Genomic DNA, 13,368 nt, shown 5'->3' with positions numbered 1-13,368 from the left:
GCTTGAAAAGTTTACACATAAAGTTTACACATAAATACATTCCAAACACAGTCTTGGTTTCCTGATATAATGCATACTGTTCAGAATTGTGGGGCTACAGTAACAGTCAGATACAGGGTTGCCCTGTCTTGCCTGTCCATGATGCTGGTCCCTATGTAGGATCCAGGCTTTGTCTGTCAGAGTGGGAATAAACCTGATAATGTCTTCAGGGTCTGGGTTCCATAGGAATGGACTGCAACTATGGACCTCTATAGTACCTTGTGGCTAGCAACATTTAGTGCAAAAGGTAAGGGACGATGCAGGATCCAGTGGCTAAAAAAAATTAAAGACCATTCCGAGGTTGAAATGTGAAAGTTAAATGTAAAACCTATTTGAAAAAGCCAAAGAAAAATTCAATAAACTAAGCAATGAGTTCTTTCTCAATTACTTTAGGAAAACTTGCAAAAAAACTCAGTAGGGTTATAGGAAGATGGCCAGGGGGTGTGTCCTCAAAAGCTTGCTAGTGTTCAATAATCTTAAGGTACCAGTCTATAACCCCCTGGTCTATGAAAATTGAAGCGATGAGTAAGCACTGATTGATAGTGCGAAACGTCAGCTGTATGCCCCTGTCTTTGCTGTCATGTGTGGTGTTTGAATACTTTTACCAATAAAAGGCAACCGAGAAGGTTTTTCCAGAGTGCGGCTGTCCAAACAGTTCTTTCTACAATTGCTTTGTGCATTGCCAGCACCTGGGTTTCTTTGAGAGGATACGGATCCATCCACATACCTTATTGGAGCAGTGACTATCATCTCTCTATGAACATTGAGCCTGTGTCCTGTACTGTACAATTAGGATGCCATTTCTCTTTATATAAAGGTTTTTTGCTGCCTGTTGCAAATATAAAATTCTACTGCCATCATCCCAGTGCAGGAAAAAAACAAATCAAATCGTAGAGGAAGGTACTGATTGGATACTATGGCAACTCAGAGCCAGAATTACAAAGCCTTTTACTCACCCTTGTTCTGTCTTCAACGCTGTATATCCGAAGCTGCGTGGGGATGTTGAAACTATGTAGAAAATTCCCTCCAAAAACCAGGGTGTCCTGAGGAGTGTATACTGCATGGATCCAACCTGTAAATACACAAATCAAAAGTCTGAGTGCGGCAAAGTTACCCATGTTACATTTATCTGGTCTGTACGAGTATGTATTAAAAAAAAAAAACACGTTAACATGTGCAGGGCTCAGTGACTCTTATACACGCTTGCCACTGACAGAAGAAGTGCTCCAGTCATGTCGTCTCTGCACAATAGGGCTTTGTTGTAACTTTACTTTTGCATGTGCAGCATGACTGAACCGACTAAACATACATTTCCTTCCAACAGCTATCTGTGATGAACAATCCTTTTATTATCCTGAGTAGGCTATTGCAGGCTGCCCCATACCAGCAAGACCGGGCCCTCTGTAACCCCAAGCATTTTTGTAAATTCCAGTTGATCCCGTTAGTAGAAAAATTGGAATTGCCTTTCATATTGAGACAATGCTTTTCCTTCTGCAGTAAAATCACTACAACAGGTCAACCCTGCAACTTTAATGCTGGAAAAGTTGATAACTTTCAGGGGATAACTGCACTTCCCATTCCACTGCACTCTCTGCAGAATCTTAGGCTAATACTGTAAAAGCACTGCTCAGTCCCTCCAATGCCTTCACCCCTCACTCCAAGGTGCATGAGAAATGCAGCTTCACAGCAGCATTTACCATAAATATACAGATACATATTTAAAAGGTCAAATGCCTTTCAATCACTCTGGCAGGATTAAAGCGTTTGTGAACCCCCCCCCCCCCCCCCAAAAAAAAATAACCTGCTCCTTTAAAGCATTTTATACAGCACAGTGCCTGTGTCATTTGGCCCCCTGTATCACCTCAAATACCAATTTGATCCTGCCGGTTACTGCCCTCCCCTATGTAACCTGACTACAGTTCATCATGGCTGCTGAGCCCGACACTGTGGTCAGTTTATGTTCCTCCGTCATTCGCAGCTCTCCTGTCCTTTTCCCCCTTCCTTGCCTATCGACTCCTGAGTCAGGGCCCGCCCCCCCGGTGCCGAGTTTTAGTTTAGTTTATATAATCCGCTTGGCCTCCTAAGGATATGTCCCCCTGTGTGTGTGTTGTATAAAAAAATAAAATAAAAGCCATATATACCTTATTTGTGAGTGCTGATCAGCGGTCAAGTGACCTGCCGGCTCTCTCCTTCCCTCCAGACTAATGTCAGCAGGGGAATCGTGGCCCCTCCCGGTGCATGTGTCAGACAAGGAAAGAGCCGTCAGGTCACCTGACCGGCGATCAGCATTCACAAAAAGGTATATAAAGACACACACACACACACACACAATATGGAATGACTACACAGTGACATAACCCTTTAAAACTAGAAGCTTTAGTTGGACTTGGAGAATGATTATAACTATAAGGCTATGGCAATTGCAGCATAGTTGTACAAAATTTCAGGACACAAAAGTGACAAGAGGCTGTAAACACTGCCATGGCCCCTGATAGATTGAGCCAGTGAAAACTTAATTTTGTCTATGTGGAACGTACTTCCCATTTATAATCTGATAAGTGGATCAGGGTGAAACAGAAACTTTATCTTAACACACAGTTACTCTTGGATCACTGCAAAAAACGGTACCTGAAGGAATAACAAAGGTGTAGCCTTGTTTCAATTCCACACGCTGGCATTCATTCACTTTATCGCCCAGGAAGATATCGCCTTGTTTCCCCGACAACAGCCAATTCTCATACATTTCCAGATTTTTGTCTGTAGGAGGTATTAGCCAGAAAACCTAGAGAAGACATTATCAAATCACACACATTATGCTTCAAAGCTATCAGCAGGCAACTGTACAGTCTGTGCCTAGAACCAAGAAATAAATCTTACTGACAGAGGGACTTGTTTTAAAAAAATAAAAATTCTCTGTTTACTTTTGTGCCTACCCTGGTTTCCAACAAACTCCATCAATAGGTTTATGATATTTTTAAAATAAAAAAACTTTCCTATTTTTAATCAAATATCTTATTTTAGACACTGGCTTACCCTGAAGTAAGCAGAAGGCTAGCCCTTGGGAGGACTTACAAAAAATATTAAAAAACCTTGATGGACGAAGTTCAATCTGGAGTGCGCATTTCTAAACAGCCTGCATTTGCATGCAAACCGCCTTAGGTAATGCCCAAAAGAGATGCTGTGATGTTATTTGGGCAAAGTTGGCCCAAATAAACAATTTCCATCAGTAAGAAATGTGGCTGCAGCTATTTTACCCGAAAAAATCATTTTCTTGGAGTACAACATGGGACTCGAGATCCCGCCCCTTCTTCGTGTTCCATGGCTTGCTACAAAACCTGAAGCCACACAGTTATGCTTGGGGGGGGGGGGGGGGCTGTTTTTTTTGCCAATGTTCAATCACCTAAAGGTGGCAGCATAAGTTATCAGCATGGATATGAATATGTTCTGTGTCCCGAGATGTATACAGTGCATCCAGAAAGTTTTCACAGCGCTTCACTTTTTCCACATTTTGTTATGTTGCAGCCCTATTCCAAAATGGATTAAATTTGTGATTTTCCTCAAAATGCTACAAACAATACCCCCTAATGACTACGTGAAAAGTTTTAAATCTTTTTAAATTTATAAAAAAAAAAATTCACATGTACATAAATACTTACAGCCTTTGCTCAATACTTTGTTGAAGCACCTTTTGGCACCAATTAGTCTCAAGTCTTTTTGAGTATGATGCTACAAGCTTGGCACACCTATTTTTGGGCAGTTTTCCCATTATTCTTTGCGGGACCTCTCAAGCTCCGTCAGATTGGATGGGGAGCATTGGTGCACAACCATTTTCACATCTCACCAGACATGTTCAATCGGGTTCAAGTCTGGGCCACTCAAGGACATTCACATAGTTGTGCCGCTCCTTTGTTATCTTGGCTGTGTGCTTAGGGTCATTGTCCTGTTGGAAGAGGAACCTTCGCCCCAGAGCACTCTGGAGCAGTTTTTCATCAAGAATGTCTCTGTACTTTGCTGCGTTCATCATTCCCATGATCCCGATTAGTCTCCCAGTTCCTGCCACTAAAAAACATCCCCACAGCATGATGCTGCCACCACCATGCTTTAATGTAGGAATGGTATTGGTCAGGTGATGAGCGCTGCCTGGTTTCCTCCAGACATGATACTTGCCATTAAGGCCAAAGAGTTCAATCTCTGTTTCTTCAGACCAGAGAATTTTGTTTCTCAAGGTCCCGAGAGTGTTCTTGAGGTCCTTTTGGCAAACTCCAGGTGGGCCATCATATGCCTTTGACTGCGGTATGTCTTCCGTCTGGCCACTCTATTATTTAGGCTTGATTGGTGGAGTTCTGAAGAGATAGTTTTTCTAAAAGTTCTCCTCTGTCCTATAAAAATGCTGGAGCTCTGTCAGAGTGACCATCAGGTTCTTGGTCACCTCCCTGCCTAAGGGCCTTCTCCCCCGATTGCTCAGTTTGGCCAGACTGCCCACTCTAGGAAGACTCCTGGTGGTTCCAAACTTCTTGCATTTACAGATGGAGGCCACTGTGGTCATGGGGACCTTCAATGCTGCAGACATTTTTCTGTACCCGTCTCCAAATCTGTACCTTGATACAATCCTGTCTCAGAGATCTACAAACAATTCCTTGGACGTCATGGCTTGGTTTGTGCTCTGACATGCACTGTTAACTGTTGGGCCATATATAGACAGATGTGTGCTTTTCCAAATCATGTCCAATGAACTGAATTTACCACAGGTGGACTTCAATCAAGTTGTGGAAACATCTCAAGGGTGATCGGTGGAAACATCTCAAGGGTGATCGGTGGAAACATCTCAAGGGTGATCGGTGGAAACATCTCAAGGGTGATCGGTGGAAACATCTCAAGGGTGATCGGTGGAAACAGGATGCATCTCAGCCCAATTGTGAGTGTCATGGCAAAGGCTGTGAATACTTATGGATGGGATTTATTTGTTTATTATTTTTAATACATTTGTCAAAGATTTCAAACCAACTTTAACGTTACATTATGGAGTATTGTTTGTAGAATGTTGAGGAAAATAATGAACACAATTCATTTTGGAATAAGGCTCCATGCACAGAGAAGCTAAAAAAAAGGCTATAAAAAAACGCCAGTAGCTTTGCAGGGAGCCTTTCAACGTTTTTTTAGCGTTTTTACAATAGCATTTATTATCATTTTTCAGTGTAGCGTTTTTTTTAGCTCCCAACGGAAAAAAAAAAAGGCCAAAAAAGAAAAAAAAACAGCGTTTGAGCGTTTTGCATTTTTTCCCGTACCTGGAGTCTGAGTCGGAAAACAATGCACCGACTCCAACTCTGACTTCTACTAAATTTAGATTGTCGAAACATTTAGGAGTCGAAACATTTATCTACCGACTCCACAGCCCTGGTTCAGAAAAAAGCCAACAAACGCCAAGGCTCATTACACTAAAAACGCCCATGTGTGCATGGGCAAATAGGCTAACAGAGTTCAGTTTATGGGCTTTTTTAAAAAAAATGTGAATTCTTTCCGGATGCACTTTAAAAAAGAAAATACAAGGCTAAACAGGACAGGACATTCCTATACTGCTGCCAACAGCCACAACAAATTAAAAAAAAAAAAAAAAGTTTGTTTGGGCCAGCATAAAAAAAAACAAAAAAAAAAAAAAAAAAAAAAAAAAAAAATAAAAAAAAAATAAAAAAAAAAAACACACTGCCATATCAGATCCACCCATTTAAAAATTGCAAATTGCTGTAAGGTAAGCCCCTATGGTTTCAAGCTAAACATCTGGGCAGGCTAAAAATCTGGATGACACAGATAGATTCTCTTAAGAACTGTACAAACATTTGCATTGGGTAGCTTTACCTTGCCTCCTCTGAGAATGTGGTACCATACAGATGTGCCACCAAAGTCCACGTGGAAATCAGTGTAACAGCCCCGCACACTCATAAGGCAGTATCTATAAAGAGATAAAAGGAGGCATCGCTCTATGATATGATGCAAATGCATAAAACACCAGAGTTGCATAACTAGATGGTTAAAGCCTTAACTGTGGCCTCAAAAGCAAATATTTTGTGGCATATAACTGCGTTCTATGGAGTTGGAAAAATGAGACAAGACAGAGAGGAAACCAAAGGGGGGGGGGGGTGGAGTATTAAAGCCATGGGGGTGGGGAGAGTGTCCAGTGTTAGTTTTCTGTAAATGGGAACTAACCCTTTAAATTACAAAAACACTTGTTTTCAGGGTCCCGACATTCATCATAGACCAGCAAGTGAGGAGAAATCTCTCTGAGGCTGGGTTGACACTACTACACGACTTTCATCCTACTTTGCTCTGCTACATTGGTCCTACATCCATCCTACTTTCAAGAACAGGATACTACTTTGGTCCGACTTCAATGATATTCAATGGGTTGAAGTAGGATCAATGTAGGACCAAAAGTAGTACAGGGAGCATTTTCAAAGTCGGACCGACTTGTGTAGGACCAGTTAAGACAGCTCTCATAGGGAAACATTGATTTTCACACATCATGCTACATGAGGCTCCCAATGTAGGACCGTTTGTAGGACAAGTGTGAACCCAGCCTGAGGGCCAGTTCACACTACTGCGACTTCAAAATCGCGCCATTTTACAGCCGCAATTTCAGGGAATGCCAGTCTATAGAGCTGAATTCGCATCGCACATGGATCAAACTCACACAGGACCCTTTAACGCAGCTTAGATTCGCAACGCATTGATGTGAACGGCACTCATGGAAAACTACGTTAGTAAAATCACTTGCAAATTTGAGCAATCGCAACAGATCTAATTCGCAATAGAATTTGCAGCAGTGTGAACCGGCCCTGACAGCAAGACAAATGGAAGTAAAATGCTTTTTAAGTAAACTAGGGGAATGCTTAAACCTCTTTCGGCTCCAGAACAGAAAGTGAGAACTGCTTACCTGAGTAAAACCTCAAAAGGGTTGTAACCTTTCCCCATTTATTAAGAAAATGAAATAAAAAATAAAAAAAGCTTTAGGCATTGATACACCATCTTTTAAATGGGCCTGTACAATTATAAGAATTTATATTTGTCTCATTATTTTGTTTCCTTAGAGTCAGTGGCAATACTATTGCCAACCATTGATTCCCTTTGTCGAATGTGGATATAAAGAAAAACAACTGCGCTATGCAAAAAATAATTAAATAAGTGAATGGTGAGCGGCTGGCACACAAACAAACAATGTATGAGGCAACATGGGTAATAAAGTGCAGCGCTAAATATAAAGGTCTAAACATAGATCCTGACCAGTAATAAGTGAAAAAATACAATAAAGTCCTTGTGGACAAGCAACTTAATGGATTGCTCCAAATGGTGAATGATGCACAGTTCAAATAAATGGATAATAATCTTGTGTATTTGTCTGCAGTTATCATCAAAAAATTAGAGTAAATGGGTACTCTTACCGGATGTTGTAGACTTGCGTGTTTGTACAAACAGCAAGTCTGAAAGGCTTATTGGTCTCAACAGACCCACGGACTCTGCACAGATGGTCAATCCAGGTGATGATGGCTGTATCAATCCTGATGGCTTTAGCCGAAACGCGTCGGGTACCGCTACACTAGCACCCTATACTGCTTTTTATTTTCGGTCACGTGATTTTATGTATTTTTTACATACCTTTCAAATAAAACCTTCATTGGTTTAAGTTTGATTTGCACCATTTTTTTCTACTTTCATGACCACACTTGCCCCACCTGTTTATTGAGGGTGGCCATCTGACCTGCATCATTAAACTACATCCACCTGGTTCCTCGATTGGAGGTGTTCGTCCGAACAGGATTGATACAGCCATCATCACCTGGATTGACCATCTGTGCAGAGTCCGTGGGTCACAGCGGATCACAGACATCAAAAGCAAAGGGGGTATCGATTATACTAGCAAAACAGTTACCATGGAAAGAAACAAAGACAATTACAGATGAGGAAGGACGACTCCTTATTGTAAAAGGGCTCATATATGATCAAAAAGTTACATTGGTGAATCTCCATTTACCTAATGAGGGCCAAGTGGCGGCACTGGAGACATATTTGACTATAGTACGCCAAAATAAAGAGGGGATCTTGCTGATGGGAGCAGACCTAAATATGGCACTGGACCCTACTTTGGATGTGTCAAAGGGCACCTCCCACTTATCATATGTGAAACTACAAAAAGCAAAGAGATTACTCCAGGAACTGCAAATTAGGGATAGCTGGAGAACTCTCCACGTGCACGACAGGGATTCCTTTTTCTTTTCGGCAAAACACAAAATACTCTGCAGTGCATTGTCGAGACCTCCATCGGCACACGCACGCTATCGGATCAGGCACCAAATAACTGTACAGTAGAATGGGGAGAAACAACAGGTCGAGATTGGCAATGGAAACTAAATGAGACTCTACTAAAAGAGACAGAATGTAAGACACGGATAGCACAGGAATTGGATACTTTTTTTTGCATTAAATGAGGTGGGAGAAGTGTCCCCAACATGTTTGTGGGAAACACATAAATGTTATATCAGAGGCATTTTGATATCATTAGGGGCACGGAGAAAACGACGAATGGGGATTAGGCTAGAGTCCTTGCTCGGGGAGATCCGTAATCTGGAAATGACACATAAGAAATCGCAAACAAGCCATACCGAGGAAAAATTAACCCGTCTGCGCGAGGAGTTGAATCTATTATTAATGGATAAAGTTAAAGCCACGATGACCCAGTGCAGACGGGCTTTCTATGAGTAGGGTAACAAACCGAGCAGGATGCTGGCAAACGCACTCAGAGAAACGAGGGCAAGAAATTATATTGTAAAAATTAAAACACAGGGGGATGTATTAGTTAACTCATCCCAGGCAGTCACAAAGGCGTTCAGGGACTACTATGTAAGCCTATATCAGTTAGGGGACCAACAATGGACTCCAAGGAGACCCAATTGAGTGGAAGTGAAGGAATACATAGAGGACTCAGGAATGCCTAGACTGCCGAATGAAGAAGCAGAAGACATCGATGGCCCAATTACCATGAAAGAGTTCACAGATGCCCTTAAAACATTGAAACCGGGGAAAGCCCCAGGCCCGGACGGGTTCACTCTACTTTACTATAACATTTTTGTTGATAAACTGGCACCCAGATTCTTGGAGGCTTTTAACTCGATCCGAGAAGGGCAAAAGATGCCAGAGGAAACATTGATGGCGCATATAACTAATACCCAAGGAAGGGAAGGACCCCTTCCAATGTTCGAGCTACAATTATACCAAAGGTAGTAAGGCAACATGCAACAGTGGGGACAACGCTAAGTTCGGTTAAAAAGACATTTAAAAAAATTAAAATGGATATGCTTTGGAGTCCGATGATCCCAGTTATGGGCAACCCAGGATTTGCACAGGGTATAAAAGATAAAAAGTTTTTGCACCTAAAACGACAGGGTAAAAGTAGACTTTTCGAAAAATAACCAAGTTAGAGATGAGATGGATCGTGCATTCTCAGAGGAACTAGATCCATTTAGGTTAATGCAGCTTAATGCCTTCCTCCGATCAATTTCTATACAAGCAAGAGAAATATCGAGCCCGTCCAAGTTTGAGAAGCTATGTTTGAAGGGGGAAGTAGTGAGACATGCGTTATATGCTATGGTGAGCGAGTTAAAGGCCCCACAAGAACTGGGTTTTATCCAGGCCTGGGAAACAGACCTGGGGGGGGGGATCACCTTCTCAGAGACACAGAAAAAAAAAAAAAAAAAAAAAAAAAAAAGATATTCAGATATACACATAAGTCCTCATTAGCAACGAGATATCAAGAAGGGGGATATCAATTCTGAGCAGATGGTATAGAACTCCAGTTGTGCTAAAATCGCATCTACCCACAGGTATCCAACCTGTGTTGGAGATGTCAAGGTGCAGAGGGTACCTTGATGCACATCTTTTGGGACTGCCCAGGAATAAAAGACTTCTGGAAGATGGTTACTGATACCATAAAGGAAATTACTAATGTATCTCTTGGAGAAAAAACAGCCACTTTCTTTTTGTTTGACATCCCGCTCTCAATAGAAAAGTATAAAAAAATCATTGGTGAGAAATTTGCTCGTAACCGCGAAAGCATGCATGCCAGCTCTCTGGAAAAGCACAGCTTCTCCAACTAGAACACAATGGATTATGAAAATAGCGGAGGTCCAGCAAATGGAGAGTCTTACTACGAGTATGAGGGAACAGGAGGATAAATAGAGAAATGTGGAACCCCTATTTCATCTTTAGAGAAAAAGAGGGGTAGGGGGAGATTTTTTTAATCTATATTTTTTTTCCCTCTTCTTCTTTTGCTTTTCTTTTTTTTTGGTTATATATCTAAACTGTTTCTAAATCCCAGGGGATGGAGCCTTGGGTATGTGGGGAGGGGTGGGAAGGAAAATAACAGGGAGTTACAGCAGTTCAATACAGATAACGAAAGAACAGGACTAATGAGAAGAAAAAAAAAAAAAAAAAAAAAAAAAAGGAGAGAATTTAAGAATTTATATGTTTGTCATGGTAGACTGAAAAGTATAACCGATGATAAAGAAATATTTATCAGGATTGCTTTATAAAATGCATTGTAATGAATGCCGTTTCTCTGTATATTTGAAAGAAAACACAAAAATAAAGAATACAAAAAAAAAAAAAAAAAAAAAAAAGGGAACAGATTTTTTTGTCTCCAGCATTTGTGTGGATAGCCAGCATTCCAGAGCCAACCTTGTATTGGGAGTCATGTGCATTGGCACGGACTCCGAACGTTTGTCCCATACCCGCAGGATATTGAGCTGAACATCTTTGGAATTAAACAAACCATAGGGGGCCAGCATTGAAGATACCTACACCATCTTCCCCAGCATCTTCATGCATGTCCAAAAACCTCAGGGACTCCACTTAGAATAAAATTCAGGCTTTTTTTCCCCAGCAGAAGCCTTTGCTAGTGCCATGTCTAGGACTAAGCCTAAAAACTCCTGGTGTTAAGTCTGAATCAAGGCCAACTTCTGAAAAGTTCAACACCAAAACAAATATTTTCAATACCTGTACTGTCAGCTGAACATTTGATGTCAGCTTCTGAGCCAATTGTTCTCTAAAAAGCAAGTCATCCAGGTAGCCCACAATGGGAACACCTTGGTAAACATTTTGGAGGCTGTGAACAGGCCAAAACTCTGCACCACAAACCGACAATGGAGATTCTTGACTGTAAATTGCAGAAACCACTGACGAGGCGGCAAAGTTGGGATGTGTAGGTAGGTATCCTTGATATCCTCATTCCAGTAGGAAATGGCACGGGCAACAGCCGGATCGACATACACCACTTTCTGCAAGGGAGAGTGAACAAGAAAAGATATGGGATGTTTTCGCAGCTGCTAGGTCCCAAATCTATTGATTTTTGGAAAAAGAGGATTCCAGAATTGGCAACTTTAGTTAGCGCACATCATGTCCACTAGAAAGTCCCTCATGGTCTTTTGAGTCTGAGACAGCCCCAGAGATGTATCCTGGGAGGATTCATCTACAGAGAATTCCTGGGCCTTGACAGCTTTATCCTTTTCTGTATCCCTCGCAAAAAGTCAGGAGGGGGAAGGAGAGAGCGGAGCCAAGCAGTGAGAACAGTTAAGAATTGATCTTGAAAACCAGAAATAGCTTAAGAAAATTCTTCCATTGACAAAAAGGAACAGGACTGTGCCCCTGAGACAGTAGAATACCAGAAAACGGTAGGGATTCAGAACTAATCTCACCTTACCAGGTAGAGACCATGTGGCCAGTGCTCTATGATACGGTCACATGATTAACCCTAGAGGGAGCCCAGGGCTCCAATCTCTTGGTTTCCACCGACACAATGCATGGGTGGGTATATTACAGCAAGTGTGAGTGTAAACATGCCCTAAAATGCACTATAATGAACTGTGATATGCAGCCATCACTCACTTCTGCACCTTGGGGTATTGCATTTCCTGGATGACGTTGGTGGATTCAGTCTGTTTATCCTTTAAATGCCTTGGCCAAATGTTGTCCACCCAGTCTATCTGATCCACCTGTGGCGAAACAGAAAAACAAATCTTGAAAAATTTAAACACAATTACCACTCACTCTGCGGCACTCAAACTTACTGGGTGATCAAAATATGAAAACCTATAAAATCGTGAACAATGGACAAAATATAAACTTGTAAATGTCACTGCTGCCACCTTAGATATAAGTAGATACAACACACGGAGCTCTATAAACCTAGCTGAGAGGTATGGATCCATCAGAAGTCGTCGGATGAAACGTGCTAGCATTGGACTGCAAGACAACCAAAGCGATGTCAGGCCTCCACTGAAGTGATGTAGTGCCAGCCACAAACTGTTCAGGCAAGATCATAAGTGGAACATTGCATGGCATTTTTAATGGGCTGTATTTTACTGTCTCTTTAAGTGCCATTCTTTATGTGAAATGGAATACTTGTATGATACTCTAAAGACATGCTGGTAGGTTAATCGAATCCTGTCTAAATTTACCCTAGTATGTATGAATGTGTTAGGGACCTTAGGTTGTAAGCTCCTTGAGGGTAGGGACTGATGTGAATATACATTGTATATGTAAAGTGCTGTGTAAATAGACGGCGCTATACAAGTACCGTATTTATCGGCGTATACCGCACACTTTTTTTGCCCCAAAATCGTGGGTGCGCGGTATACGCCGATACCCGCGCCGAGTTTTGAATACTACGCCGACATATACCGAGCGCAGTACACTCGGGTATAGTCGGGCAGTCTCGGCTCCTTCCGCGCTCACGTCCTGGACGTACAGGACGTCAGCGCGGGTAGCTGAGCATTGCCAACAATACACGAGTGTACTGCGCTCTGTATATGTCGGCCCAGCATTCCAACTCGGCGCGGGAAACGAGCGGGGAGGACGCCGCAGAAGGACACCGGACCCGACGAAGAGGACATCCGAAGCCGCAGAAGGACGCCGGACCCGACGAAGAGGACACCCGAAGCCGCAGAAGGACGCCGGACCCGACCAAGAGGACACCCGAAGCCGCAGAAGGACGCCGGACCCGACGAAGAGGACACCCGAAGCCGCAGACGAACGCCGAACCTGACGAGGCCGCCGATGGACGCCGCGCAAGACACCAAAACTGTAAGTACAAAAAAAATAAAATTCCCACAGGATTGGGGGCAACTTTAGGGGTGCGCGGTATACGTGGGAGCGCGTTATACCGCAATAAATACGGTACCTGAAATAAACAAACAGTACCATGCTATTGGTTGCTCCCCCCCCCCTATATTTGCGACTGCCTGAGCAACCTCTTAAAAAGGGAAACGGTTAAGCTTTAGAGAGCAG

The 13,368-nt window shown here is 42.4% G+C and overlaps 1 protein-coding gene across 1 annotated transcript in view; it reads right to left on the bottom strand.

The window, feature by feature from the left end:
* Window positions 1–13,368, bottom strand: part of KDM2A (lysine demethylase 2A) — a 165,951-nt gene that overhangs the window by 115,553 nt on the left and 37,030 nt on the right. The window contains exons 7-10 of the mRNA XM_040321012.1: window positions 11,968–12,074; window positions 5,893–5,986; window positions 2,668–2,821; window positions 996–1,111 (exon numbers count right to left, since the gene is read on the bottom strand). Of these exons, the coding sequence (XP_040176946.1) occupies window positions 996–1,111; window positions 2,668–2,821; window positions 5,893–5,986; window positions 11,968–12,074 (471 nt within the window). The remainder of the gene's footprint in view (window positions 1–995; window positions 1,112–2,667; window positions 2,822–5,892; window positions 5,987–11,967; window positions 12,075–13,368) is intronic.

Source organism: Rana temporaria, chromosome 8, assembly GCF_905171775.1.
Source record: "Rana temporaria chromosome 8, aRanTem1.1, whole genome shotgun sequence".
Classification (NCBI taxonomy): Eukaryota; Metazoa; Chordata; class Amphibia; order Anura; family Ranidae; genus Rana; species Rana temporaria.
The sequence above is the reverse complement of the archived record's forward strand: the minus strand, read 5'-3'. Positions and strand labels throughout refer to the sequence as shown.